Source organism: Doryrhamphus excisus, chromosome 15, assembly GCF_030265055.1.
Source record: "Doryrhamphus excisus isolate RoL2022-K1 chromosome 15, RoL_Dexc_1.0, whole genome shotgun sequence".
Lineage (NCBI taxonomy): Eukaryota > Metazoa > Chordata > Actinopteri > Syngnathiformes > Syngnathidae > Doryrhamphus > Doryrhamphus excisus.
Genome location: NC_080480.1, coordinates 8,108,902 through 8,136,767, shown reverse-complemented (window position 1 = coordinate 8,136,767; position 27,866 = coordinate 8,108,902). Strand labels below are relative to the sequence as shown.

Sequence of the window (27,866 nt, the reverse complement as noted above, 5' to 3'; positions counted from 1 at the left end):
GTGGCACGACAGTAACATGATGGTTTTCTTGCGACATGGTCTGTGGCATCCCAAAATATATTGTGCGGATGAGCCTGTGTGAAAAGCTCACGTCCAACGTTTGCTAGTACTAAATGTGGGTCCATCGTGTTATAGACAAATAAGAAATATAGGCTGAATCCAATCAACCCGTATTTACATCTGCAAGATTCTGTTGATTTTATAATACATGGATGTGTAAGTGCGGTTCATGTATATTGTTTATTATTTTTTACAAGATTCCCTGATGGCCAGCACAAGGAAAAAGGTAAGGAAAACAAAGATAAAGAGGATATTTGACCTATTTTACATATAGTAGCAGCCATCAGCTGAGGAAGAGGGGCCGTGGCGCCTATATCTGTCCATAAGGATGTACACCCAACCTGATAGGAACAAGAAGAGGAAAAGAGAGCAGAGGAATGGAAGGGAGCAGTGTGTCCTCTGTTGGAGTGTCTCCTGAGGTTCATCGAGTCTTTTTAAACGTCTTTATCCCCTTCATCCCTTCCTTCTTCCCTGCAGGGGTGTGTCTGACTGGCCCACGACACTCCACACTGCTGGTTTTAGTCACTGTAGCGGGAAAACGAAATACAGATGTTTTAATCTGTATCATCTATAATCATCGCTTAAAAGCAGCATCCCAAGTCAACCTGGTTAGTGATGGGAGCATCGGTTCCCTCGTATAGATGATGGAAGTGCGGAATAGGAGCCAAGGATAAAACGGTACTTCCTGGGTCAGATCTGGATCATTGGACATTTGCTATAACATTATATGTTGTTAATGTTACAATTCTGGAAATACATCCAGATTTACACGATGAGGTTGTGTGGCTTTGGCAGAGGCTTCTGGACCGCCTTCTAATTGCTGTTGTGTCTTGTCTCTGTTTGGAACCCTGGGAGCGACTGTGTAACGACTGGAACTTGGCAGCAGAACCCTCTTGAAGTGGATTTCAGAAGTAGTTCAATCCCTTTTTGAACTGCAAATATGCTCAGGTCAAGTTTTAGTTCTACAAGTCACAGCCTGCCGACGCAATGGACTCTGGAGTAAGACCAGTCCAATTGGAACACCTATCCATTTCATGATCTTTAACTCTACATCACTCAGCTTAGGTAAACATGGAAAGTTGGTAGACTGAAGGTTTGATTCTCAGGTCAATCTAAGGAAATAACTTGTTGAATGATCCAACTTTGTTATAAAATGCTATTGATTTTTGATATTAGTATTCATATTGATTAACTCTTTCAACTCCTTCAATACTTTCAATCTTTTTATGCACGAGGCAAAAAGAGGTGAACAATAGTAGTTTAAAGTCATATAAAACGGCCACAAGATGGCAGATGTGAATTCCATAGGAGCTTAGCATGGATCTTTAGCATGTATAACACCTCCACAACAAGGAGGAAGTGAGAGAGGTTGGGGGAGTTTAGAGTTTATGCAGAGTTCATGGTGTTATATTTGTAAAGAAATTGTTATTTTTGATATTTGAGCTGTCACAAAAGCAAAAAAAATGTTACTGCTGATTACTAAACAATGGAAACATTTCAAAACTAACTTTTTTTCCTGATGAATCTTTCTTTTCGTAAATTCCATGTTAGCCATGGAACACAATAATCTATGTGCCTTGAAGAATCAGTCAAAATCATCTAAAATGGCCACTACTTATGGGATCAATTTTTTTTTAAATGTCTGGGATTGAATGAGTTAAGTCCAGTAATCCCTCGTTTATCATGGTTAATTGGTTCAAGACCAGACCATGATAAGTAAATGTAAGTTTATTTACGAATCAAATATTTTCAAACGTTATAGCATATAAAAACGACCTTCTACATACACATGATGTCACTAGAGCCCTCTAGACATGAAATAACACCCCTATAGTCATCTTCACATTCCCAATATAGTAGATATGAGAAAATAAGACATTTATGACATAAATACTTGCACTGGTATATGTTGGCGGTTCATAGTTAAGTTTTAGCTAGATTACAGCCATAACAGCAGCCCATGTTATTGTTATGCTTATTACGTTATTATTGTGCTTGTTGTGAGATAATTCAAACCGGCGATCAAGTCTGGTGTGAGTGTTCCGAGGGACACCTAGTGAGCATTGTAGAATACTAAATTTTAGCCATTTTCATTATTGAATTTAGGCAACACAGATGTAAAATTTGCTTTAAAATGCATCTAGATCAGGGGTGGGCAAACTACGGCCCGGGGGCCACATGCGGCCCACTAAGCGTTTGAATCCGGCCCGCCAGTTGCTTTCTAACTTTTAACATACATGCTGGCAACATGACTTGCAAGTCGGATGTCTTCTTCAGTAAAAAAAAATAACAATAAAAATAATAAAAAATAATTTTTAATGTAAAATTCAAGTTTGATGTGGTTTGATGTTTAAAGTGCTCTGGAAAAAAAGGGATATATGGAACATATTTAAAACATATAGCTAATAATCTGACACGTTTACAGATAGAATTATACAAATAAGTACATAAATAAATTAATAATAAATATATAAAAATATAATAATTGATACATAATGTAATTAATAATAATAATATAATTATAATATATATATATAATAAATTATATATATATATAATATGTAGATTAAATATAATATATAATAAATAAATAAAATTAGACAAATAATTCTAGGTGGACTGTTATATATACAAATAAGTAAATAAAATAAATAAATAATAAAAATGTAAAAATATAATATCATATATTAAATATAATATATATAATAATACAATTAATATATATAATATAATTAATCAAAATATATAATAAATAAATAAAATTAGACAAATAATTCAAGGTGGACTGTTAGAATTATGAGCGTAACAAACTGTGTGTGTTAAAAATATAAAAAATATATATTCTGGCCCCCCGGACAGTTTTGTTAAGTGTGTTCAGTGTGGCCCACAAGTCCAAAAGTTTGCCCACCCCTGATCTAGATCGTAGTCAACCACAAAAACAGCAATCATTTATGAATTACTTAATTTTTTAGAAAAACTGAGGTTTGAAGTAGCGAGTGTCAACTGTGTGTAAAATGAGTCTTTAAGAATTATCTTGAACACGCCCCAATCTAAAGAGTATGTTATTGTTGAGGAAGAATAATTACACCAACCTTATGTTAGCTTCTTGGCTTTATTGTAAAGCGAGTCCACCACCTTGCTCATATTCTGAATGGTCTCCAGGGCTGCCTCATATGTCTTGTCCACCGCAGGTTCATCAAAGACAATGAGCACACCTTCACCTTGGTCTAAAATACCTGTCATAGAAGGAAGGACAGAATTGTAAATATGAAAAAACCAAACACCTTTGGGCTGCTAAAGACGGCCGAGAGCTAGGGTTTTCTAAGTGTGCAGCGAGCCTCCATTAGAGGGCGCTGGAGGCCTTCAGGGGAGGTGCGAGAGAAGGTTGGCATCGGTGATTAGACGGACAGAAAATACACACTTAAAACTGCAGTGACGCCTTAAAAGCCACCAGATGGCGACCAAAAGAAAAATAGTATTGATGACTACAAGACAGTGTTAAGACCTAATAAAAATCCCAAATTCAAAAATGTTTACACCTGAGCAAAAATAAGACACAATTTAGAAAATGAAAACAAAACGAAGTCCTCTGTTATATTTAAAAGACAAGCTGCCGTCTCAGTAACATACCATGAAACTTTTTGTCCAGAATCATCTGTGATAATTTCCTCTCAACATCTCCCTGGAAGAAAAGACGCCATCAGATTCTGCTCATCTTGCTGCCTGTTATTGATGATCAAGCGTACAGTATTACAGATGTTCAGGACAACTTACCTTGGAGAGTTTAATGAGGGAGGAAATGTGGGCTATCTGGTGGGGGAAAGATGTACTGAGATGATAAATTTGCATGACATAACAATATGTTTATTTACATTAGTTTTTAACTGATTATGACTGAATATGACTGTGGTCAAATGCTTACCTGGACCCTGGAGAAAGGTTCAATGACCCTGATGAGGTTCTGCTCCAGCAGGTTGTCATAGAGTTTGGTCAGATGGTTTCGGATGATGGGATCGTCCCTCAGTTCTGCTTTGTACTCTGTTAGTGCCTAACAGAGTACGGAATTAGAATATTACATTATTTTCTACTGGAGTACATTGGCTATAATACAAACCTTTTCAAAGTCTGCAAGTGATCGATTCTTGCTTGCCTGCGCCACACATTTCAAAGAATCTGTCTGTGGAAAAAGAGAGGAAAAAAGTTGCAATCAAAGTGGATGAACATAAAAAGTACTGTTAAAGACATTTTCCAGCTATTTTTCATCATGAGGTCAGCCACTGACACTTCCTGGCAATGGTCCCACACCAGATAAAAGGGAGGGCTGTGTCAGAAAGAGCAACCAATAAAAATAAATGACCAAACACATCATGCCATTGACTTGTTGTGGTGATCCCTAATGGAATAAGCCTAAAGACAATAAAACGATTTTTTTAAATAAAGAAAAAAAGTGATCCTTTTGGGTGCCTCAGGGAAATGACAAATTCTAGCAACAGCAAAGCTACAACAGCATAAACAACAAAACAAAAGCGGCATACAACTGCACCAAACCACAGCTACAACAAACAGTACAACTTGCCTCTATGACAGAATACTCCAAAACTGTGCATTATCTTTCATTTTCATTCATTCATCTTCTATCGCTTATCCTCACGAGGGTCACGGCTGCGCTGGAGCTGATCCCAGCTGTCTTCGGGCGAGAGGCGGGGTACACCCGACCCTGGACTGGTCGCCAGCCAATCACAGGGCACATATAGACAAACAACCATTCACACTCACATTCATACCTATGGACGATTTGGAGTCACCAATTAACCTAGCATGTTTTTGGAATGTGGGAGGAAACCAGAGTAGCCGGAGAAAACCCACGCATACACGGGGAGAACATGCAAACTCCACACAGAGATGGCCAAGGGTGGAATAAAACTTGGATCTCCTAGCTGTGTGGCCTCTCGACCACTCGGTCGCCATGCAGGCATTCTTAGATCTAGATTGTGCAAGTGTGCTCATTAATGTGGCTTGTCCATTTATATGCATGGTAAATGTCAATCTGGAATGGCTACACCAGCCTTGCAAAACCACAAATTGAGAACAATTTACTGAGTCTGTGAGGACCAAGCAGCTCTTCATTTGACAGGAGCCAATCATGAGCTATGAGAAAAGCAGCTTGTCAATCCATTGGAAAGTGTAAGTAATTACTCAATATAACAGTCTGACTCACAATGTCATCTTACAAAGAACACTAAACTCATCACTCAGCAACTGAACATCTAAAGTATACAAACTTATGTGTATGTATATAAGTATGTGTATGTATATATATTTGTTGTACTGTACATACTGACCTCCTGTGATATCAAATGGGTTGACCTTGTTCGTGCACTGATAGCTTGTGATTACTTACTGACTAGTGAGCAGCAAAGAATTTAAACTATTAAAAAAAAGTGTTACCTGTCTGCCAGCGTACTGCAGAACAAGCTTGCCACTGATGAGGGCCTGTACATCCTCTGGTCTGAAATCAAAACATTAGTATCAGAATCATGGGTCCATTTAAAGTGTCGATCATTATGTGTAGCTACTTTCAGCAATTTCCTCCGACAATATTGTAGATTGATCGATTACATGATGCAAAGTTGTATTCCAATCACTTACGCATTGAGCATGATTTTGCAGAGAAGCATGTATTTGAGTCCTGTAATGGCTCGAGGACTGTCAATGGAGTCATAGCCCTCAAAGGCCTCATAAAAGTAGGAGTAAGCCGTCTTCCAGTCTTTCTCCTCTGCTGCGTGAATGATCCCTTGAAATACACGCAGTACTGTCAGGTACAGCATTGGAGGGCATTTCCCATACAATCACTATCACCTTTGTCAATAGCGTCCTCCGGATTGTGTTTGAAGCAATACACACCTTGTGACTGTGCATGGTATGCTGCTGGATGGTGATTCATTTTGGTTTCTTCTGCTTTTTACCTGACTGCATATCTAAAGCTGCTTGGAGTTTTGGTGGGCAGTAGATGGCGTTGGCGGTTGTCCTGGCTGACGTGAGAGCGGCTCGGGCTTTGGGCAGGTTACTGAGGGCGTGATATGTTTTACTCTCCAGCAGCTGGACCTCCACCAGTAGGGCTTTGTCATCCATCTTCTTTAGCTCCTGCAGCAACTGAGAGCCTTGAGGTGGAAGATAATGTGTTGTTGTTACATAATCATGAGAAGTTCCCCAGTTAGGGCAGAATGTGTATTAAGAAGCGTGTAAGGAAATGGTGGAGACTTAGATTGTAGTGATACTCAAAAAGAAAAACAAAAGAAGACACTCACCAAGTTGTAGGGCCTCTTGGTAACACTTTGTGTCGAAATATAGTGAAACAAGCCGCGCCTACAGAGTAAATGAAATAACAGTCTTATAATGGAAATGTACATTGTTAATGAATCCTGTCCATGCATAAGTCAATAACGCTGCTCTATCAATGTTTTCAGACTTGGACTGCAGAAATGAGTGCAAAGCTTGGTGCACTTTCAACCCGAACATGACAAATACATTTTATCAATACAACTTTCCACTTTTTGTGCTATTAGTCAGTCAAGATTTTTTTTACGTACAAGACGACAAAAATTGTCTAAAAAGCACCAAAGCTACCTAATGCTAGCCCAGGGGTCTGCAACCTTTACTATGAAGAGAGCCATTAAAAAATAGCCTGGAGACGCAAAACATAGCTTTAAAACAACATCTTATAAACTCTAACAAGAGAATTCAACAAATAGAAGTGCAGTGAGTGTGCATGTGTAAGCGATGCCAACTAGTAGGGTTATCATGGTATCATCTTGGTTAAACATGACTACCTGACGCCTGAAGAAATGTGTAGCACGGTGAATTGACAGCCGGTTTCTTTTAGCTGGCGACCAACAGCAGTGATGAGCTCACATGCTGAGCCAATTATGAGTCTCTCGCCGTTTTGGCCGTCAATTTGGAGGGAATTTTGGGGTATCAAAGTAGTTCAGATAAGAAAAGATGAGTTGATTGAGTACTCATGCTAGTATTGTATATACACTTACATAAATGTATGTGTCAATTACTGTAAACTTACCTAATTTCTTTACTCTGGCGCAAACAAGTTCCCGTGCCGCTGTTTTTTAAAAATTATTTCTTATTTATTTTTTAGAAATGTGAAATAGCTCAGGGAAAGTATGACTTTTTTCCTCCATGTTTACTTGTGTGAGAGAGAACTGAATAGCATCCTGTCTGCTCATTAGTTGCTCCATCCCACTGATTGGTCCTCGTCTGGGCGAAAGCGATGAAAAGTTGAACATTTTTCAGTGTGGTGAGATTGCGTCGTAAGCCAACGTGTGCACGATGACATGCACAAAGAAAGAAAGAAAATTTAACAAGCACAGATTTTGCGTATCCCTTGGCTGCATAGAGACTTGCCCGGTTACATTACCACATTGGGGGGTATACGCGTCTGTGACATCACAACCAACACAGGTAGCCAAACACTGGCTTCCCCTGCCTTCCTTGTGTTCAGAACTCAGCCAGAATGCATTCATTGTCTCACACAAAGTTGGATTTTTTTTTAACTGATGACAAAGACGTGCATTTTCCCCATTGACCCCTGTGCTAGCCGCTAGGATACCATTCTAACTGACAACTGAATCAAGGTGATAGGCTGGCAAAGGAATGCCTTGCAAAATAAAGAAGACAATCTCTCATCCCTGACAGAAAGGTAATCGATGCAGCAGCAAAAAAATAACTCCATTATAACCTTTCACAAGCTATTGATGAAAGAGTTATTTGAAGTATGAAGAAATATGATACAGGAAGGAGGTAAAAGAATTCTCAGACCGACAAAGAGAGCAACAAATGGAAATAGCATAGGAGATGACAAGAGCTCTCAGATCAACCAAAAGGGAATTCAGAGTTATGAAAACGTTCTTTTTTGGTATTACTGCCCTGATTGGGCATAATTTAGGAATCGAGAACTTGTTTGCAGCCCAAAGAAAATTGAAAAACAATGACTGACTATTAATTTTCTCTATAATGAATCCCTAATTCTTATTTTTCCTTATTCCAGTATTTCTCACCTCTAGAGCCTGTCTGAGGAAGGTCCTCTTCTCAGCCTTGGCCCATTCTATGCACTCCAGGCAGAGTTCCACTTCCTGTCCTGTGGCAGCATCCATATCCAGGAACAGGTCAAGCAGGGAGCGGACCAGCCTGGCTGCTTTGGCCTTGGAGATGGAGTTGAGGAATGGTCGGACGTACTTCAACAGGCCACCGAGCTCTGAAGGCAGAGGGAAAATAATGAATACACGAAGAGAGGTCACAGCCTGAAGGATAACTGAGATAAATTAGATCTTGTTGAGTTGCCACCGATAGATGTGTAATGTCTTTAAAAAGGGCCATCAGTGTTTCCCATGCATTCATTGATCTGTTCGCCATCGCTCACAAACACATTGTAATGGGACTGTCTATGAATGTAGCATGTCGTTACAACTGCAGGGTTTCCTATACATTTATTTGTGCCAGCTCGCCACCAATACATTTGGGCCGACACAAATGGGTCATTTGGAGGGACAATAATTTTTCTAAAGATTTGACGAGACATGTTGGCCCTCAGCTCACAAACACATTATCATGGTGTATCTTGTCGTTACAACTCTGCTTCTCAAGACTTCTCATACACACATACCACAACTGACTTGGCCATGCATTGAAACACATATGTCATAAATATTGTGAGGTACAGTTGAGGACAAAATTATTAGCCCCACTATGAAATTTGAAGTTTCTTAAAAATATCCCCAAATACTTTTTTAACAGAGCAAGGAATTTTCAACATAGCATTTCTGAACATACAAGTTTTATTTAGAAGTGGCAAATTATTTTTATTTGTACACCAAAAGAGAATTACTGAAGAAAAATTAAAATGACCAGGGACATTATTATTAGCCCCCTTTAAGAAATGACAATTTATGAAGTCATTGCACTACTTTTGTGCAAATAGTTGCATCACAGGTGATGTTCTTAAAGCAGACCAGGTGAATCAGGAGATTTCACTCAACAGTTAAGTTAAACATGTTTTAAAAGCCTCAGTGTGGGTATTTGAGCTGTTAGTTGAGAAAGCACCATTCAAGAAATCAGTTTGGACTTGAGAAAAATAATTATTGATGCACACAAGGGTCAAGAACTGGAATGAGAAGTAAAATCCAGAGATTCAAGGACAGCCTGGCAGAGGTAAGAAGCAGAAGGTTTCAAAGACCCAGGACAAAAAACTAGTGAGAGATGCGTCTAAAGACCCCAGAACAACTGGCAAGACATTGGTGAATCACTTGGCCACATCAGGAAGACAATCACCAGGACTGGACTGACTTAAATCCCATTGAAAATGTGTGAAGAATGTCCATGCCAGAAGGCCATCACATCTGGAGGAGCTTGAGAGATTTGCCAAAGAAGAATGGGCTGGGATTGTTCAAAAGAAGTGTGAGAGACTTGTTGAAAACTACAACTAATGAACGCATGCTGTTATCCAGCAAAAAGGATATTCAGTTGACTTTTAGTATACGGGGGGCTAATAACTTTGACCCTGGGCATTTTTGTTTTTTGTGGAATATTTTCATTTCTGTGTGCAAACTAAAATATTGGACGCATCCAAAAGAAAACTAGGATGTCTAAAAAAAAATGTTAAAAATGTAATGCTCTGTTTAAAAGTACTTGGGAAATACTTTAAAAACAGTGACATTTTTGTGGGGGGCTAATAATTTTGTCCTCAACTGTATAATACAGTGATGCCTTGGTTAGCGTCATTAATCTGCTCTAGAAGGTCTGACTCAAACCAAAACAAACTCTAACCAAGGCAAATTTTGCCTTGGCAAATAATGTAAAGCCAAATATTTTAACATAAAACACATTTCATGGAAAATAATTATGGTTTTACATTTTACAAAAATTACAAATGAAAAATGAATGGACAATTGAACAGTTAATATAACTTCTACTTGGTTTTGCAAAGATGGAGGACGAGGAGAGAAGATAATGCTTGGAGGGCAACCCCTTTTTTTAGGTAATATTTGTGAAAAGTGACTCATTTCATACATCATACACCAATCAAAGGCCAACAACAATTAAAGGGGAAGTGCACTTTTTGGGTAATTTTGCCAGTCATCCACAGTCCTTACATGTGTTCATGTTTCACATAAGCATTGTGGATCATGGCACACAACACAATGATCCTCATGAAACGACACATTCAGATATGATTATTGCTGTGTTTACCTGTAGCCTGTCCTGTCTTGGCCAGCAATCCACCCAGCTCCAAGATGCTTTGCTCTTTAACCCGCACAGCCTCCTCATCACTGCCATGGATGTCCCGCTTTACTGCAACACACAAATGTCACAAATGTTGTCTTTAATTTGTTGATCATAATTAGAATTAGTATATACGTAACACATTTAAGGGAAACAAAACCAATCAATGTCAAGATCACTATCATTTGCTGTAATAAATTTAACATTATCAATTACATATACATTAGGTATATTAAATACCTAAAATTTCACACTCATCCTTTCTCAACATTCATATTACAATGCTCTGTACTGACTGGAGTGTAATTACAACTCGGACCAGTAGATGGCATTGTAACTGCATGAACTTATCTACCAAGTGCCCACAAGGCATGCTGGGCACTCCCACAATACTCTAAGCTACAAGACAGTGAGAGATAAGAATAGGCTAACCCCGGTTGTGTGCATGGGGTGACCAAGATGGGTTACATAAATATAATACAAAACAACTGATGTTTCTGGACATAAACACACTATCAATGCACACACTCCTGGCAGTTAATATTTGACACAATTTGGGGGGAAAGTAATAAGCGGCAAATCCGACACACCGCCAAGATGAAGTCGCCAACTGTCATCCAAGTCCAACTGAAATGAATGCAAGCCGGTAAAGCTAACTTCCGGTATGATGCTAGCCGGCTAGCACGCTGCTGCTGACTCACTGTATAAGCATGGGCAAACGAGACTGCCACTTAGCTAACTAGCCAATAACATAACACATTCAATTGGTCTACTAGCAGAATGGCCTGTGCAGCTACGAACGCTAGACGCTACACGAATTGACTGTCTAATGTCACACACTGTCAGTTATATTTTACCTATTGAATGCAAGATGTCGATGGAGGCATTCCGGTCTGATCCAAGCAGTGACTGTGCTCTCTGAAACTCAGCCACTGCCGCGGCTGCCATCTTTCCTGTACCTGCCCGGCCACACTTCCCTCCACTCTGCTGCTTAGTGTTCTGTTCAGGTTGTTGGAACAATGCTGCCCTCAACCGGCCATACCTGGTTTTTCTTCTTCCTCTTTAAGACTTTGATTGGCGTCTGACACCGGCACCAACTTTGGCCTTTTACCGCCACCTACCGGACTGGAGAGTGGCAGAGTGGCTGGGTAGTAGCGACATTTTCAGCCGCGTATTTTAGCCGAACTTGAGCCCTTTTAGCCCTTTTATACTGAAAAAGGTCTCCTAATTGCCTCATTTTGTAGAAAAAGTATTCCAACTTGTGATATTGGACTAAAACGTGTAAATGCAAATGCTCAGAATGGATCCAAATCCAAAAACCCAAACATCATTACGCACATGCAATCCCGCACCATCATATGTGAGCCCTTTTAAGGGCTTTTAAGCCCTTTTATCCTGAAAAAGGTCTCCTAATTGCCTCATTTTGTAGAAAAAGTATTCCAACTTGTGATATTTGACTAAAACGTGTAAATGCAAATGCTCAGAATGGATCCAAATCCAAAAACCCAAACACCATTACACACATGCAATCCGGCACCATCATATGTGACCTATTCTGAGACGTGTGATAACTTGCCCAGTCTTCTGCTACATTAAACATTTTTTTTGAATGATGTACTGTATAACTGTCCTCCTGCGTCTCCTCTGTCCCAATACTGTTGCCATGTCTTTTGCAGTTGTTTCTTTATGATGGATTTACCATCTTCTCTACTTAGTGGAACATTCATGTTCATTGTTTCTGATCTGACCTTCTGGTTAAAACTGATTTTCTCCACATGAGCAGCAACCCAATACAAACAAAATAGTAAATTACATTTTTTTTTTTTAAAAAAAGAGTTTATTTGAACATACATATGAAGGAACTATACATTAAAAAAATCTTCTGGCAGTCACAGGACGATGGAGAGGTAGTCACAAACCTGAAAGCAGAGTGACAATGTGATGGCAAAGTTAATTTGTAAGATTAGAACACAGCATGCTACAATGAAATCCATTTAAGTCGACTGGGTGACCCATGTCGAAAACACAAAGATAGCCATTGCTTGCATATTTTTTATTTTTAATTCTTACCCCATTGCAGTAATATTATTTTTGAACATCTTAATTACAATGACTTAATGGGTTTCCACTGTAGACAGTAAATTACAATGTAGCATGCAGCTTACTGGTTCTCAGGTTGCAGAGACACGCTTGACTCAGTTTGTCGTACCTTGCAGGTAATGAGCAGGTTGGCAGATGTATCAGTGTTTGACGCCAGTGAGAAAACGGGATCATAGGGACAGTCTTCCATGTGCTCCGTAACTCTGGATTCCAGAAGATGCCGTAGGACATCTGGCGTCATGTTCTTCCCCTGAAGCCAGAGTACAACAAAAGATTGAGCTACAATCTTCATAAAGCTGTTCTTTTCATCAACTGTATGTATCATTACACCCCCAAGGCACAACATGACATTTTGAAGACATATGTTACCCATTGTTTTGTATTGGTGACTGCAGTACACAAACCTTCGTATTACTGTAAAGTCCACAGGGGCAGGAGATGAAATGGCTGTCAATGTTCAAGTAATTCCTAGCAAACACAAGCATATTATGTCAACTTATAAAATGTCTTAAAACCATTCAACAGGTACAATTTCATCCATCATCATACTTACATGCGGCACAAGGGGCAAATAATATGACTTTCTTCCATTCCTTCAACAACAGATGATAAGTACTGCTCCTCAAATTGTTGGTTCCGTTCATACTCTTCCATAATAGACATTTCTGGAGTACAGAGGGGAAAATGTTCAGCCCTGCTATTTATGTTTGTATTTGCAGTACAGTACAGTGGATGAACGTGTTACCATAGGACAGGAGCTCCTGTTGGATTGTCTCCAACACTGCCAGTTCATCATACTCCTTTGTGACAGTGTACATCTATTGAGCACAGAACAACATGCATCTCCTAAGTACATGGCCGAATTTTTTTTAATGTTTTGGAGGTCTTATAGGCCACCGTATAAAAGGCTTGCGTACCTCTGCAATACTATCCGCACCCAACAGAGACGGCAACCTCTGGCCTTCCGACTGCAGAGCCGTCCACTCCGCCTCCATGACCTCTTGTACGATGGCGGCAGTGGAGCTTTCACCCATCTTGCGATACTTGTCAAGCAACCTCGACCGGCTACCCTTGAGTCTTTCTACACAGCGCTGTTAAATACAGAAACAAATGTACACACAGTAAGCCACTGTTAATGTATAGTCTATTTGTGAAATGGCTACCGCTAGCTTGACAAGTATTTAAAATGTACTACCTTGCGATATGTTTCTCTCCATGGTGGGGTTGTTGCTTTATAAAGCAAACGATGTCTCTGCAAAGCGTCCATTTTATAGTACAGTAAATAAATTAACAAATGAAACAGCTGCGACGTTAACTATACCACAACAGCTCAACTTCCCAATTCCGCGAAAACACAACCAAATCCTCTTTTAACACATTGAACCGGAAGTGAACGCGTTGCACTAGTTGCATTATGGGTAATGTTGTTCAATATTTGTTGAGACTTCAAGTGCTGTATTAGTGCAATTTAGTCGTAATATTACGAGAAAAATACGTACTTTCCAAAGAGTTAAGTCGTAATATTACGAGGAAAATGTCATATTTTCAACAAAAAACGTAAGATTCTTATTATTTAACTTAGACTTAAACCATTAACGACTTGTTTGTAATTTAAGTTACTGACAAGTACTGTAGTTGTGTTTAAGTCTGTGTGGGAATTTTGCCATCCACTCTTTCTCGTAATGTTATCATTATTTTCAATAATTTTACAAATTATTTCTCTCCACTGTGGCCACAATACACTGTTACACTAGTTTGTCGCAGTCTTCATCCTCAATGGAACGCTTTCAGATCGGACCTCGTAAGCTTCAGTGGAAATAGTTCCCATTTCCCTGAAATACGAATGCAGCATCACATTGACTTTGGCGATCGTAACCGGATGTAAACAAACAAATCTGTCTGTTTCTTTATCAGATGGGTGCTGGGAGTTTGCAAATGGTGAGACAGATAGCTTTAGCAGTTGATAGAAGTAGGAAAGACAGCATACATGGCCACATACCCCTTAATCGATATGTTCTAAGCTTAAGTAGTAAATATGAGCTATCTTTATAATTATAGATAACTATATGTACTATAGATATACATTGTTCATTTATGAATCAGTAAAAGAAGTGGGTGATATTGTAAATGTTGGTTTTGCTCTGATACTAAGTCAATATAGGGCTAGTATTACTGATACTAATAGGGTGACTTTTTACTTGAAATCTTTCAAGATGATTTGTTACCTTCAATAAATTAAAACAACAACAAAGTTATTTGTCAAGATAAAGATTTTTACAGGCATACAGTATTGTACTTATAGAATAGGAATGACAACCTCATGTTGTCTTGTCAAAGCATCTTACTGCTGAAAAATGTTGAGTAATTGAGTTGTGGGACAGCGTCCTCTTCTGGATTCATAGCTGCAGCACTTGTTTTCTCCTGCATATATAGCACCATTATACAACTTTCCACTGAAATTACTAGGGCTGACGATATTACTCATTTAGAGTAAACCTATCTTGTGAGAACAGGGTAGCCAGAAGCAGGTATGGCATCGCTAGTGTGAATGATAATACACGTAACGTGAAAGTGGCAGTGCATGAGGTAGTACTGAAACCGTACATTAAATGCTTTCTGTACACTATAAACCTTGCAATCCTACCTACCTCGGTATTACCAGTGTCAGTTGCTCGTGACATGTGGCTATTTTTTCCATCAAAGTTGAACAACCGCTGCCATGTGAATATTCGAGCAGAAGCTGTAGTAATTCTACATTTGATCGAAGTTACTTAAGATTTTTCAGAAAACACATTTGCTGCATAAGACGTCAATCAAAACATATACAGTAGAATCTATTTCACTACTTCTTGGTATGGCACTCTAAATATAATGTGAACTTTCTTTTTGCTTAAACATTAAACTAATCTGGCTGCATGGCGTATGAGTGCTTAGCATGCAGGCCACACAGCTAGGAGACCAGAGTTCGATTCCACCCTCGGCCATCTCGGTGTGGAGTTTGTATGTTCTCCCCGTGCATGCGTGGGTTTTCTCCGGGTACTCCGGTTTCCTCCCACATTCCAAAAACATGCTAGGTTAATTGGCGACTCCAAATTGTCCATAGGTATGAATGTGAGTGTGAATGGTTGTTTGTCTATATGTGCCCTGTGATTGGCTGGCGACCAGTCCAGGGTGTACCAAACCTCTCGCCCCAAGACAGCTGGGATAGGCTCCAAGCACCCCCGATGACCCTCGTAAGGATAAGCTGTAGAAAATGAATGAATGAATAAAACTAATCTGTAATCTATTTTAGCATCAACAACTGCTGTCATTTTACCTTCTATAATATTTAGTTTTTCAGTCCAGCCATCCATTTTCTATGCCGTTTAGCCTCACTAGGGTCGCAGGTATGCTGGAGCCTATCCCGGCTGTCACCCTGGACTGTTCACCAGCCAATCGCAGAGCACATTTAGACAAACAACCATTCACACTCACTGCCCTGCGATTGGTTGGCGACCAGTACAGGGTGTACCCCGCCTCTCGCCCGAAGTCAGTCGGCTCCAGCATACCCCTTGAACCCGAGTGAGGACTAGCGTCATAGAAAATGGATGAATGGATTGACACTCACATTAATGCCTGTATCCCTCTTTCTCTGCTTTCTGATTCTTAGAGGTACTGCATTCATCTCAGCTTTTCAACAGTAAAATCCACAGGCGGCTTTTCCACACGCAGTGTAGGTGGTGGATTGGCCCACACAAACGTAATCACCAATCCCCAGGGCTGACTCACTCTATCACTACATCTGCCTCCCGGCACCTCCTCCCTCTGCCCAACAGCAGCTTTGACACATCTGCTCGGCTGGGGTCAGCACCTCGGACAGCGGAGGGATTCTGATTGGCTGGAGTCGGTGGATGTCCAATGGTTTCACGGAGAAAGCTGCGACAGAGACCGCGAGGCGGCAGCAGCAGCAGCATCCCACGCATCAGCCAATCAGAAGGCGCCATTTTCTTCCTGCATCCAACCCGAATAACTGTAGACACCCGCATCAAAGCAGCGCCTCTCTCTCTCTTTTCTCGCAGGTTTGCATTGCCAAGGGTATAAGCCGATGTCTATTTTTGGAAACTGTAGTGGCCATTTTCTCCTGCTTTCTTTGTGTTTGGTGCATTTTTTGTTTTGTTTTTACATTTTATTTTAAGGATTATACGTCGTGCTGTATGCGGCCAATGTGAGCATCTCTGTGGCCGTGTAGATTTTGGAATGGAAGACACCTTCCGGCTGCACATTTCGCATTTTCGAATCGCATTTTAATCCCACATGAACACTCCAGTGTCTGAAATGAAGATTGAGAGGAAGCTTTAGCCCACGGGGGACGAGATAACAATCGGGCCTGCAGCGTGGGGGCTTATCACGGACCGGTGTTGCGTGCAAACCGAACCGAAGACCTGGAATTCGACTGCATTTTTTTTTTTTGCTGCAAGGTGTTCATCGTCTGCATGGATACCACAAGGAGAGTCGACTAGTTGTCAGGTGGGAAAACACAACACGTTTCTTATGAGTGATATCAAAATCTTAACAATAGACCTCCCAGGACACAATATAGACCAAAAAAAATAGGACCAGACTACCCAAATTCAACAATATACACCCACCAGGACACAATATAGGCTGTTTTTACAGTACGGTGGCTAGTTTTGATTATACAAGTAATTAAAAATAACATCTTTTGTGGAGTTATTTGACTGAATGATAAGCTAACGCAAATATGAGCTTTCTGAGTATGCCTTGTGTTAAAAAAGGAAGAGGAGGTGGGGAGTCTTGTTTTCAGGGCTTCCATTTTGAAGCTAAGATGGATGCTTGCGCACATTTCTTTCTTGGCCTATCTTGATTCTTATATAATACCGATGAGCACTGCGGGCCTGTAGGGTAGGATGCTGCATCAGCATTGAAGTGTACAGGTGAAGATTAAAGCCCAATGCATGTGGTTTTTATAAAGAGTTATGATCATCATGTGAAGGAATGTCATCCAAAAAAAACATGACTTGTTGATTTTTGGAGTTAAAGACATCATATCCGTGTGTGAATCTGGTTCTGCTGACGTAGAGATGATGGCGGCTTCCATTAAATGTGCATACACTGATCAAGAGGTCCATTTGTTGGAAATGACACAACAAAGTGGGAACATTACTGTCTGGAGATATAAATGATCTGTGGATAGGATTATTTTGAAATAGATCTTGGTTAAAATAAGGTTCATGGGCTTTAGATAGATTTAGATCGATAGAACATTTAAAGGAGACATCAGTAGATTACGTGAGTGTAAATATTTTTACCATACAAACATTACAAACAGACAGTAAAAAAACACCCTGACAAATAGTGGTGGGCCATTAACTTTTAAAAAGTAATTAGTTGTTACTTGGTTTACCTAAAAAGTATAGGAATTAAGAAGGTAATTAGTCAGATATGTAAAATAATTCAGATTTATCAAAGCTGAGGGCCAAGTTTGTGAGTTGTAAGTCCCTCCCAAAACACTAAGGGTCAGTGAGCGTGAGGAACCACAACTCTTGTTGACTAGCTGTTTAGCTTCCTGTGTAGTAGCGGTAAACAACTGCGACTGAAGCAACATAGTTTTTCCTGATAGTTTATATAGATATCAGTGCATAGTAACACAACACTTTTCAGAAATACTAATTCAGCATAGATTACCCTTTACTAGAAAACAGTAAGGCTGTTACTACTGTAATGCTAGTACTCACAACATGGCTGACAAATGAGTAGACACATTTCTGATGTTCGTTCATTCATTCATTTTCTACCGCTTTTCCTCACAAGGGTCACAGGCGTTCTGATGCCTATCCCAGCTGTCTTCGGGTACACCCTGGACTGGCCGCCAGCCAATCACAGGGCACATATAGACAAACAACCATTCACACTCACCGGAGTAACCAGAGAAAACGCACGCACAGGGAGAACATGCAAACTCCACACAGAGATGCCTGGGCGGGGAATTGAACCAGGGTGTCCTAGCTGTGTGGCCTGCGTGCTAACCACTCATACACTGAGTTATACATATGTACGTCCATACGTTCCACAAACGCTTTTCACATATATAACAATATATATTTGTGTTTTATTCTAAAGAAGAGGGCTGCACAGCGGTCGAGTGGTTAGCGTGCAGACCTCACAGTTAGGAGACCAGGGTTCAATTCCACCCTCGAGTTTGCTCCCCGTGCATGCGTGGATTTTCTCTGGGTACTCCGGTTTCCTCCCACATTCCAAAAACATGCTAGGTTAATTGGCAACTCCAAATTGTCCATAGGTATGAATGTGAGTGTGAATGGTTGTTTGTCTTTCTGTGCCCTGTGATTGGCTGGCGACCAGTCCAGGGTGTACCCTGCCCCTCGCCCAAAGACAGTTGGGATAGGCTCTAGCACCCCTCATGAGGAAAAGCTGTAGAAAATGAATGAATGAATTCTAAAGAAGAAAATAACGTGAAGGGTATAGTCCTGATTTTTCTGGAGGGGATGGAGACTGCTTAGTTGTCATAGCAACTGGGCGACTGTGACTCACAATGGAAGCACATTTCTACTGTAGGGAGCCAACTTGAGCAAAATACTGGGATGTGTTTCACAGCTCAGAGGGAAAATGGAGGATTGCTCTTTTAGCGTGTGCTGTATTTGTTTGGACTGTCTTTTATTACATCGAGACTTCTTTCTGCTCACAGATTCACAGAGGTGAGACATTTTGGTCCGGTTCCAATAACGGAGCTTTCCTCCCACTGGTCCCAATCATCCGTCCTCTGTCGCTCCGCTGACCCTCAGCAGGCATTATGGGTACAGTGCTGTCCCTCTCTCCCAGCTACCGCAAGGCCGCCCTGTTTGAGGACGGCCCTGCCACAGTGGGTCACTACACGGCCGTCCAGAACAGCAAGAATGCCAAGGATGCCGCCGCAGCTGCTGCGAAGTCCCTCAAACGTCCCTCCATCATCAGTGTGCTGCCGTGGAAACGTATAGTGGCTGTGTCAGCAAAGAGGAAGGGCTCCAAAAAGCTGCAGTCTGACAGCGGAGATGGCGGGAAAGGATGCTCGCCCGACGCGGACGCCGTCATCACCTCTAGTTCGGCTTCCAACAGCTTGAAGCTGAAAAAGTCGCAGTCCTGTGCAAACCTTTCCTCTTACGCTTCCTGTCAGGATCCCTCGACCACCACCACGACTACCTCTTCCCACCTCCCCACCTCCAAGACCCTGATTAATGTAGCAACAGTAGCTGCCAAAAAGAATTCCCTAACAGGCTCCGGGATCCAACCTTCGACTGCAGTTGGCACACCAAAGCGTGTTATTGTTCAGGTAACCTCATCTTGCACAATATTGCCCAATAAGGGTTTTCCTACTGATTTGAAGTGTTTTTTATTGTGGAGGCCAGAGGTGTGGACTCGACTTGACATTATCATCAAAAACTTGGACTCTGAAATAAATGACTTCCCTCAAACTTGATATTTTCATGGGATGCAGTAAAAAGTTTTCCTATTCAAAGTATAATGACATTTCTATGCACTGACTAAATATTGAATGTTCAAGTCTGTGACTCGGACTTGACGCAACCGGTCTTGTCTTTACTTGAGACTTGACTCTAGACTTGAGATGAAAGACTTGACATTTACTTCAGGCTAGCAAAACACTGACTTGCTTCCACCTTTGGTAGAGGCTACCATAACAGATGCAAATAAATGTCACTCGCTTGCACATTGAAGAGTCGTGCTGGATGATGAGTTGACAGCTCGGGCTTTTAGTTTGTCAGCTTACGCGGCTCAATTCTCATCTGAGGACCCTGGTTCGAGCTCTGGGTCTGTGCAGGGGCGGACCTGTCGGCTCACACTACCTAACGCAAAGAACAAAATGTATGGCAAGTGAGTGAATACCTTCATCAATACATTTTTTCATCATTATTAGAGCCCTGCAGGCATGAAATAACCCATATAGTCACCTATACACTTATGTTACAATATAGTAGACATAATAATAGAAAATAAATAAATAAGATAAGCAACCAGCATTATCATTACTGACCAGTTAAGAATACTACTCTACTTCTGCTGAATGCAGTGATCGTTCACACAGGAGCTGCTGTTGGCCACTCTCTACACTGCTAACCTGCTACTGCCAATCAGCTAACAGTCAACCCTGGTTAGCTGATGTCACATCGGTCACTTCCCAGGTCCCGCTTCTTAAAGACGTACACAAAAAAGTCAAAGATTTTGAATTACACTTTATACCAGGGGTCTCAAACTCAATTTACTTGGGGGCCACTGGAGCTCAGGTCTGGGTGAGACTGGGCCGCATCAGGTTTAAAAAAAAAAAAAACCCAAAAAACGCATTTATTAAAAACAAAAAAATTAAAAAAACTTCGCTTTGGTTCCAATTTTCTACAAGAAAAGCTCTGATAAAACATTCCACTGTTCTCAAATATCTTACTTTTTATTTTTCTTCACAAAATAAGATGAAAAATAAATAAACAAATTAAGAATAAATAAAATCAATCAATCAGTAATAAATAAATAAATATAATAATAATAATAAAACGGCAAATAATAAAAACTTAAGAAACCACATATAGTTGGTGGGTAGACAAATTATTTTTTCAGATTAAAATTAACAAAGCATTATTACAGCCCTGTAAACATGACAAAACACAACTATAGTCACATTTATACTCTTTTTATTTACAACTTATTGCGCAACTGCAGGGTCTTGAGACACATGCTAACTCGCAAACTAGAGAGCTAGCGACCTAAACGGTAGCCTTCAAGTTATTTCCTTTAAACTTAAATAGCCAAAAACTTACCACTTCCACATGGATAGGGAGGATAACTATTAACAGTTATTTAACCTTTAACATGAACATTAATCAAACGTAATAATTTTTTCTGGGTACATGATACCATACAGCATCCATATCAAACTTGCGCGGGCCGCACTAACATTAAACTTTCATATCAAGGCGGGGGCCTCAAACTAGTGTCCTGCGGGCCGCGTGTTTGAGACCCCTGCTTTATACAGTATATTCTTACTTCATAATTAAAAAAAAACGCAATAGAGTGAGAGTAAGATGTTTGAACTGCGATCAACCGTTTTAGTCAGTGAGTCAAAACTCAGTGCGATGTGTTGTAGTCCCGTTGACAGTAACAACATTACTGTTTTCCAGTAATCAAATTACTTATCTAATGGTTGTCATCCACTCACCGACTCACTCATACAGTCATGGAACAAATTAGACGACCCATGTTTCTTTATTTTCTTGTTCAATTTAATGGCTGGTACAACTAAAGGTATATTTGTTTGGACAAATATAGTGATTAAGGGTGGTCTAATCATTTTTCCCACCTCATGGGACACATATAATCTATTCCTGTGTCATGAATGGGAGTACAAAATTAAGTGACAAACAAATTAAACACAGCAGCAGGCTAATCCAGACATCATTCTCCATATCGGACGGTGTGGCTGTTTGTGGTTGCCGGAGAGATGTGATGTGTCAGGTTGAGTTCCTGACAATAATTCAAAAATGTACACGCTGGTTCAGATGGTTAAATTAAATAGCGGTTGCTGTGTCCTTTACCAATTACCTTTGTGTTCCCCTCCCACCCTGAACCTTCCTCTTCTGGACACTTCAGGCCTCCACCAGCGAGTTGATGCGCAGCCTCGGTGAATTCCTATGCCGCCGTTGCTACCGACTGAAGCGTCTCTCCCCGACCGATCCGGTCCTGTGGCTACGCAGCGTGGACCGCTCCCTCCTCCTTCAGGGCTGGCAGGATCAAGGCTTCATCACCCCGGCCAATGTGGTCTTCCTCTACATGCTGTGCCGCGACGTGGTCTCCGCCGAGGTGGCCTCGGAGCGCGAGCTGCAGGCGTCGCTGCTCACATGTCTCTATCTCTCTTACTCCTACATGGGCAATGAGATCTCCTACCCATTGAAGCCCTTCTTGGTCGAGGCTGAGAAGGAGGCATTCTGGGACCGCTGCCTGGAGATCATCAACCGCATGAGCGGCAAGATGCTCCAGATTAACACCGACCCGCACTTCTTCACCCAGGTGTTTGCTGACCTGAAGAATGAGAGCAAGAAAGAAGAGGAGAAGACCAAACTCTTTATAGGCCTTGACCGATAAAAGGAGGTGGGAGGTGGGAAGAAAATGAAAGGAGGGTGTTAATATGTCATGGACAGGTGGACTACTGTACTGCAGTGTACTTTAAAACAGTGGTGTTGTCTGGCGTCTCTAATGTTTTATACTTGTCTTATTTCGGACAACAAGGGAACAGAAAGTCAGTTATTATCTGCTAAGTGGATTTAATTAGTCTGTGCCCGACAAAGCTAAAATCCTACTAGGTCATGGGGTCCAAACACGACATCACCTCTTAGCTTTGTTTTATAATAAAAATAGTGTAATATCGAATAATAAATCTCATTAATAATGGCTTTTATGTTTAGAATTTGGTCACCCCTGAACTAAGTGATAACATTAAATAATAAGGGCATGCCCAAGCTTGTGACCTATGTGTTGCATCAGTGAGGTAAGAATTGTCAGTCCTGTTGAAGTGGTAGTGATAGTTTTTTTTTGTGACTGAAAGATTAGAAACACCAGACAACATGCAGTTATATAAGTAAAGCTGAGTAGTATACGTAATCATAAAGTTACAGGATACTGATACCACGTTGCATGAGGTCACTAAGTCATCAGTCACCGGACATGACCGCTTGCTTATTGCCAACTCCAATTAACCTTTTCCCTATTCTCATAAGCTTATTGCACTCATCGGCACTCTGCAAGCTCTGAGGTGTTGAAAACATACGATACAAATATATTAGTGGGCTCATTTTTAATGATGTTCTTATGTAGGAGCTGCTTGGAATTGTCATTATCAGTGGAACTCGTTTACGTCAGTCCCTGTTTATGTCACCCAAACCAACCAAATCATCAAGTCCTGATGCATCGTGTTTTTATTACTAAAAAGTGCCCACTTAAGTTGACGTTGACATACATTGTTGATGTAAAATTTGAGATCCAAAGGAGTTATTTATATGATAAATGGTTGTGCAAGCAATGGTTAGTTTCGATTTCATTTCATTGTCAGTCTACCATGATGTAGACATAAACAAGTTCCACTGTATTATCATCGAACAGACCCATCAGTAAATCGTATACAAAAACATACTGCTTATCCTCAATGGGGATTTATATAATAACTCCCCATTCTCCTGCACTTTTTTCCCCGAGGTCAGGGTTGTCCAAAGTTTGGCCTGGTGGCCAGTTCTATCCCGCTGATAAAATTCATTCGGACATTCCACAGGAATGGCGAAAATCCCCCTGAAAATGGTCGGCTACCAGAATGTCTTGATGATTTTTGTGCGTTACTCCTGCCACTCTTCAGCGGGGGGTGTAACTGAGCAGGGTTCAGGATGGGAGGTGTTGTCGGATCAGGTCAAGGGACCCCTAATGTACAGAATGAAAATGTTTGCCCGGATACACACATTGTTGGTTTTAGCTTTAACCTTAACATCCTCTCCGGTTATGCCAGAGTCAGGCCGTCAAAATAAATTTTCCCTTATTTTTCCAATGCAAATATTGCATCAACTGCCTCAATTCTTGCTTGAGTTAACACACAGTGGAAAAACTTTGGACACCCCTGCCCAAGATCTATAATGGTGCTGTCTTAAATGACAACAAGAACAAAATTTAAACTTTTTTAGAACAGTGTGAAAGTACAAAAGAAAGCAAACCACGATGGGAGCATCACTTAAAATGAGGATGTGGCATCACACTGGCACAAAGTGCTGCCACCATTTTATCATTTGACATCCATTCTACATATTTCTCCCCTTTACTGGTCTCATAGACTGTATAAATACTGATGCAGATTCAATTCTAACGTTTGTGTTATGAATGAGGGTGTGGATCGGAAGATAACGTTGACTTCTCTGGAATGAAAGTGTTTTGGAGTGTGGATTTTGTCATGGAGAGATTGTAGTTTACCCCAAATGTGAATGAAGTCAATGCGCTAAAGTTCTTCTAAACCAAACTCCTTCATGGACCTTGCTTTGTGACGCACAGTCAGTCAAGTTGGAAGCATACAAATGCCTTTTGTATGCATCTTGACCTGCATCAAGCGCCCTTTTATACAGTCTATGCTCCTCGTGGCAGCAGACAAACACCGCAGTTCACAACTTCATTCATCCAGCAAATTGCATGTGTGCTTTTATAGCTTGATAGGCATGCTGCTTTTTGGCTAGGCGCTATACTTTACAAGAAAGACTGGGTACAAGTGCAGAGAGGTCGATTCCTGTATACAAAGACTCACTCTTGAAGGAAAAGTGTGAAAAGGTAGTCAATGCTATGCACATATCAATAAGCATTGACTGTTAAGGGCATCTTGGTCACATTGTAATAACAGAATACTACACTTCAAAATCTACAATTAACATAAATTGTTTTAATTCACTGAAAGGAAACTGTAATGAAATTCTATGCTGAATACATATTCAATCATAATATAATAGAGAAATACAGTGGAACCCGCTTAAGTCGGTCAGCCAATTCATCAAGTCCTGGTCCACCGTCTTCCTATTGGGGATATTTCTAAGAATAAACGGTCCGTTTATGTCGACATGCATTGTAGTATTGTTTACTTACCAGTGTGAAACCACCACAACGTAACTACTGCCTAGTTACACAGTATTAAAACATACACACCGTGACTTCCTGTTCAGTGCAAAGTCGGCTTTAAAATAACAGCTTGGCAGCATTAACCTGGATTCTACTACAGTAACTAACAAAACACAGCCTTTTTATTTCATTTTATAGGATTGTCAATGTAGTCAAGACATACAATGAAGTTAATGCAGCAGCTGTGTTACATATGAGTATAAAGTATCATATCAAAATGCAAGAATCTAAATAAAATATGCACAAATGGAGGAAAAACTGTGCTAAAAATACTTTACTCTATTTTCTGGATCTGACTTTTTTTCATGGTTTGGCTGGTCCTGGGACTTATACTCCAGAGCGACTTGTGTATGTAAATCATATGGTGCAGATTACAAGCTGCAAGTAAACTCATTATGTTGTGTTGTTTAAGCTATAGTTATCTGAATAACTGTCAATATGTTACATTAACGGCTGCATGTTGGACGAGTGGTTAGCGCTCAGACCACACAGCTGGGAGACCCGTGAGTGGGTTTTCTCCACATTCCAAAAACATGCTAGGTTAATTGGCGACTCCAAATTGTCCATAGGTATGAATGTGAGTGTGAATGGTTGTTTGTCTATATGTGCCCTGTGATTGGCTGGCCACCAGTCCAAGGCGTACCCCACCTCTCGCCCGAAGACAGCTGGGATAGGCTCCAGCATGCCCGTGACCCTTGTGAGGATAAGCGGTACAAAAAATGGATGGATGTTACGTTAACATACAGCCTATAGACGTTATGTCAACAGACGCCTATTTTATTAGTAGTAGTATAACTTGCCTTACAAGATGAAATGTCGGTTCTTGGTTCTTGGTTCTAAAATACATATCCCCACAAAATATGGTCCAGTGCGACTTATAGTCCGGAAAATACAGTAAATGTGTTTAGTTTAGATTTCAATTTCAGTCGAGTTGACCATAAACGGGTTTCACTGTATCAGCTAATTTAGAGATACTGTGAAAGAAAATACAGAAGAGCAGTTTCCTTTTTGAAGAAAGTGTCGGTTTAACCGTCAAATCCAAAACACCAAAACCCGGAAACATCGACATTTGGAGCATTCTACTTTGAGATTAGTCTGCACACAGGGACACAGGGAATTCCAATGACTAAAACACCATAAAATGCCATGCCTATGTATGGTTGTTGATGTTTGAACTCTTGTTTTTCGTTCTGGTGGTAATAATGTAGCCCGAATCCAGAATCTGACCTCACAATTCATGTTATGCATATGAATAATGATACACGTGTTTTTATGTTGTTTTCTGTTTCTGCTGGATTGAATAGACTAATAGTAGCATTTCTCTAAAGGACAGTTGCTTAGGTGATATTATATATACCGGTACTTGGTTTGGTTGCAATTACACAACATAATTTCAGGTTTGAATATTCCTAATACAGTCACTTCATTGACACTCAAGTGAATAATACCATTTATTTATATTTCACTTCATTTCTTAACTGTCAGTATTCTAGGTAGCTACTAGCCGAACAAATAGGCAGATATAATACAAGCTTTATGAGTTGTGTGAAAGCACATACAGTGGTTTAAGTCTAACAAAATTGCATATCTTTTTTTAAATCGGACACTAAGCTCACGCTGTAGCTTATTGATATGCTGAAACACTTACTTTTATTGTTTGTGCATGTGAAAAGGCTTCTTACTGGGATGTTTTTCCAGTATTAAATGTTTAAGCTGCTGCAAATGGTGCAGCTACCAAACCCAATTACTGTAAGAGCAAGACATGACAGTCAGTATTAGGCTGGAATCTTTTCTAAGCTGTGTGGGCTGGATCACGTAATATTTATTATCATAGAGCAGATGAACACTGTAATGAATTCTCTAGTCTTTTTATATTTGGACAGGTGAATTGTCAACCATACGGTGTATTTTAGAGGCAGTTTTCACCCACTGTCCGTGTTCTTCATCACAGAATTGCATTGGGACTATTTTGTGGCATGCGGATTTTCCAGAAAGAAGAGCGGGTGATGATGTGTTTGTGATGAATGTTGTTGGAATTCTTCACAAATGGATTCCGCCCGCTTCAATGAAGAAATGTGACAAGGAGAGGCAGCATTTTAAAGACCTTCTGAGAGAACTTTGAATCCTTCCAATCATCTCTCATCAACTATGTGCCATATTTGCAACGCGTACAAGACAAAAACTATCGTGTAATATAATTATTCTCGCATTATTATGTTTTTTTTTTCATTCGTGAAACATACTGTGTAACAAGAATCTTTGTTGAAACTGAAATCTACTAGTGTTGATAGAATACTGATGCTGCAGTCTGTTACTATGTGGATGTATGAATATGTATGCAAGAAAGAACAAGTCGATCAGCTGTTACAGGTACTTTGTATTAAAACATTTACAAGCAACGGGGTCTCGGCTCATTTCATTCATTCATTTTCTTTAGCTTATCCTGGCGCCGAAACCTGTACTTAGTCTATCCCAGCCTATCTCAAGAGGCGAGGTACACCCTGGACTGGTTGCCAACCAATCTCAGTGAATGTGAATGGTTATTTGTCCAAATATGCCCCGTGATTGGCTGCTGACCAGTCCAGGTCCTGACAGCCAATCATTCATTCATTCATTCATTTTCTACCGCTTATCCTCACTGCTGGAGCCTATCCCAGCTGTCTTCGAGTGAGAGGCGGGGTACACCCTGGACTGGTCGCCAGCCAATCACAGGGCACATATAG

General features: G+C 40.4%; 3 protein-coding genes across 3 annotated transcripts; 1 reads left to right on the top strand and 2 right to left on the bottom strand.

Annotated features, from left to right (window-relative positions):
• Positions 1-221: 221 nt before the first annotated feature.
• LOC131103163 (26S proteasome non-ATPase regulatory subunit 11A-like) lies at positions 222-11,420 on the bottom strand. Its single transcript, XM_058049192.1, has 13 exons — positions 11,208-11,420; positions 10,318-10,419; positions 8,130-8,326; positions 6,369-6,426; positions 6,027-6,221; positions 5,710-5,854; positions 5,509-5,569; positions 4,175-4,237; positions 3,983-4,108; positions 3,835-3,870; positions 3,691-3,742; positions 3,153-3,296; positions 222-585 (listed from the first exon to the last, which is right to left on the bottom strand). Exons 1-12 carry the CDS (start codon positions 11,296-11,298, stop codon positions 3,154-3,156), a joined length of 1,269 nt encoding a protein of 422 aa, XP_057905175.1. The 5' UTR covers positions 11,299-11,420; the 3' UTR covers positions 222-585; position 3,153.
• Positions 11,421-12,164: 744 nt separating this feature from the next.
• On the bottom strand, positions 12,165-13,836 carry rpain (RPA interacting protein). The gene is made up of 7 exons (XM_058049428.1): positions 13,646-13,836; positions 13,368-13,541; positions 13,196-13,268; positions 13,004-13,115; positions 12,855-12,918; positions 12,560-12,700; positions 12,165-12,269 (listed from the first exon to the last, which is right to left on the bottom strand). The coding sequence occupies exons 1-7, from the start codon at positions 13,715-13,717 to the stop codon at positions 12,240-12,242; spliced, it is 666 nt and encodes a 221-aa protein (XP_057905411.1). The 5' UTR covers positions 13,718-13,836; the 3' UTR covers positions 12,165-12,239.
• Positions 13,837-16,466: 2,630 nt separating this feature from the next.
• On the top strand, positions 16,467-27,542 carry LOC131103690 (cyclin-dependent kinase 5 activator 1-like). The gene is made up of 3 exons (XM_058050156.1): positions 16,467-16,956; positions 19,154-19,774; positions 22,099-27,542. The coding sequence occupies exons 2-3, from the start codon at positions 19,259-19,261 to the stop codon at positions 22,588-22,590; spliced, it is 1,008 nt and encodes a 335-aa protein (XP_057906139.1). The 5' UTR covers positions 16,467-16,956; positions 19,154-19,258; the 3' UTR covers positions 22,591-27,542.
• Positions 27,543-27,866: the final 324 nt, after the last annotated feature.

Excerpts from the sequence above, each read along its gene's own strand:
- LOC131103163 (XM_058049192.1), bottom strand. The coding sequence starts at position 11,298 with ATGGCAGCCGCGGCAGTGGCTGAGTTTCAGAGAGCACAGTCACTGCTT. Across the intron at positions 6,427-8,129 it reads TCCTCAGACAGGCTCTAGAG|GCGCGGCTTGTTTCACTATA; the intron begins GTGAGAAATACT and ends TTTACTCTGTAG. Across the intron at positions 3,297-3,690 it reads TCTGGACAAAAAGTTTCATG|GTATTTTAGACCAAGGTGAA; the intron begins GTATGTTACTGA and ends CTTCTATGACAG.
- rpain (XM_058049428.1), bottom strand. The coding sequence starts at position 13,717 with ATGGACGCTTTGCAGAGACATCGTTTGCTTTATAAAGCAACAACCCCA. Across the intron at positions 12,919-13,003 it reads ATTTGCCCCTTGTGCCGCAT|GAATTACTTGAACATTGACA; the intron begins GTAAGTATGATG and ends TGTGTTTGCTAG. Across the intron at positions 12,270-12,559 it reads ACCTGCTCATTACCTGCAAG|GTTTGTGACTACCTCTCCAT; the intron begins GTACGACAAACT and ends CTCTGCTTTCAG.
- LOC131103690 (XM_058050156.1), top strand. The coding sequence starts at position 19,259 with ATGGGTACAGTGCTGTCCCTCTCTCCCAGCTACCGCAAGGCCGCCCTG. Across the intron at positions 19,775-22,098 it reads CAAAGCGTGTTATTGTTCAG|GCCTCCACCAGCGAGTTGAT; the intron begins GTAACCTCATCT and ends TGGACACTTCAG.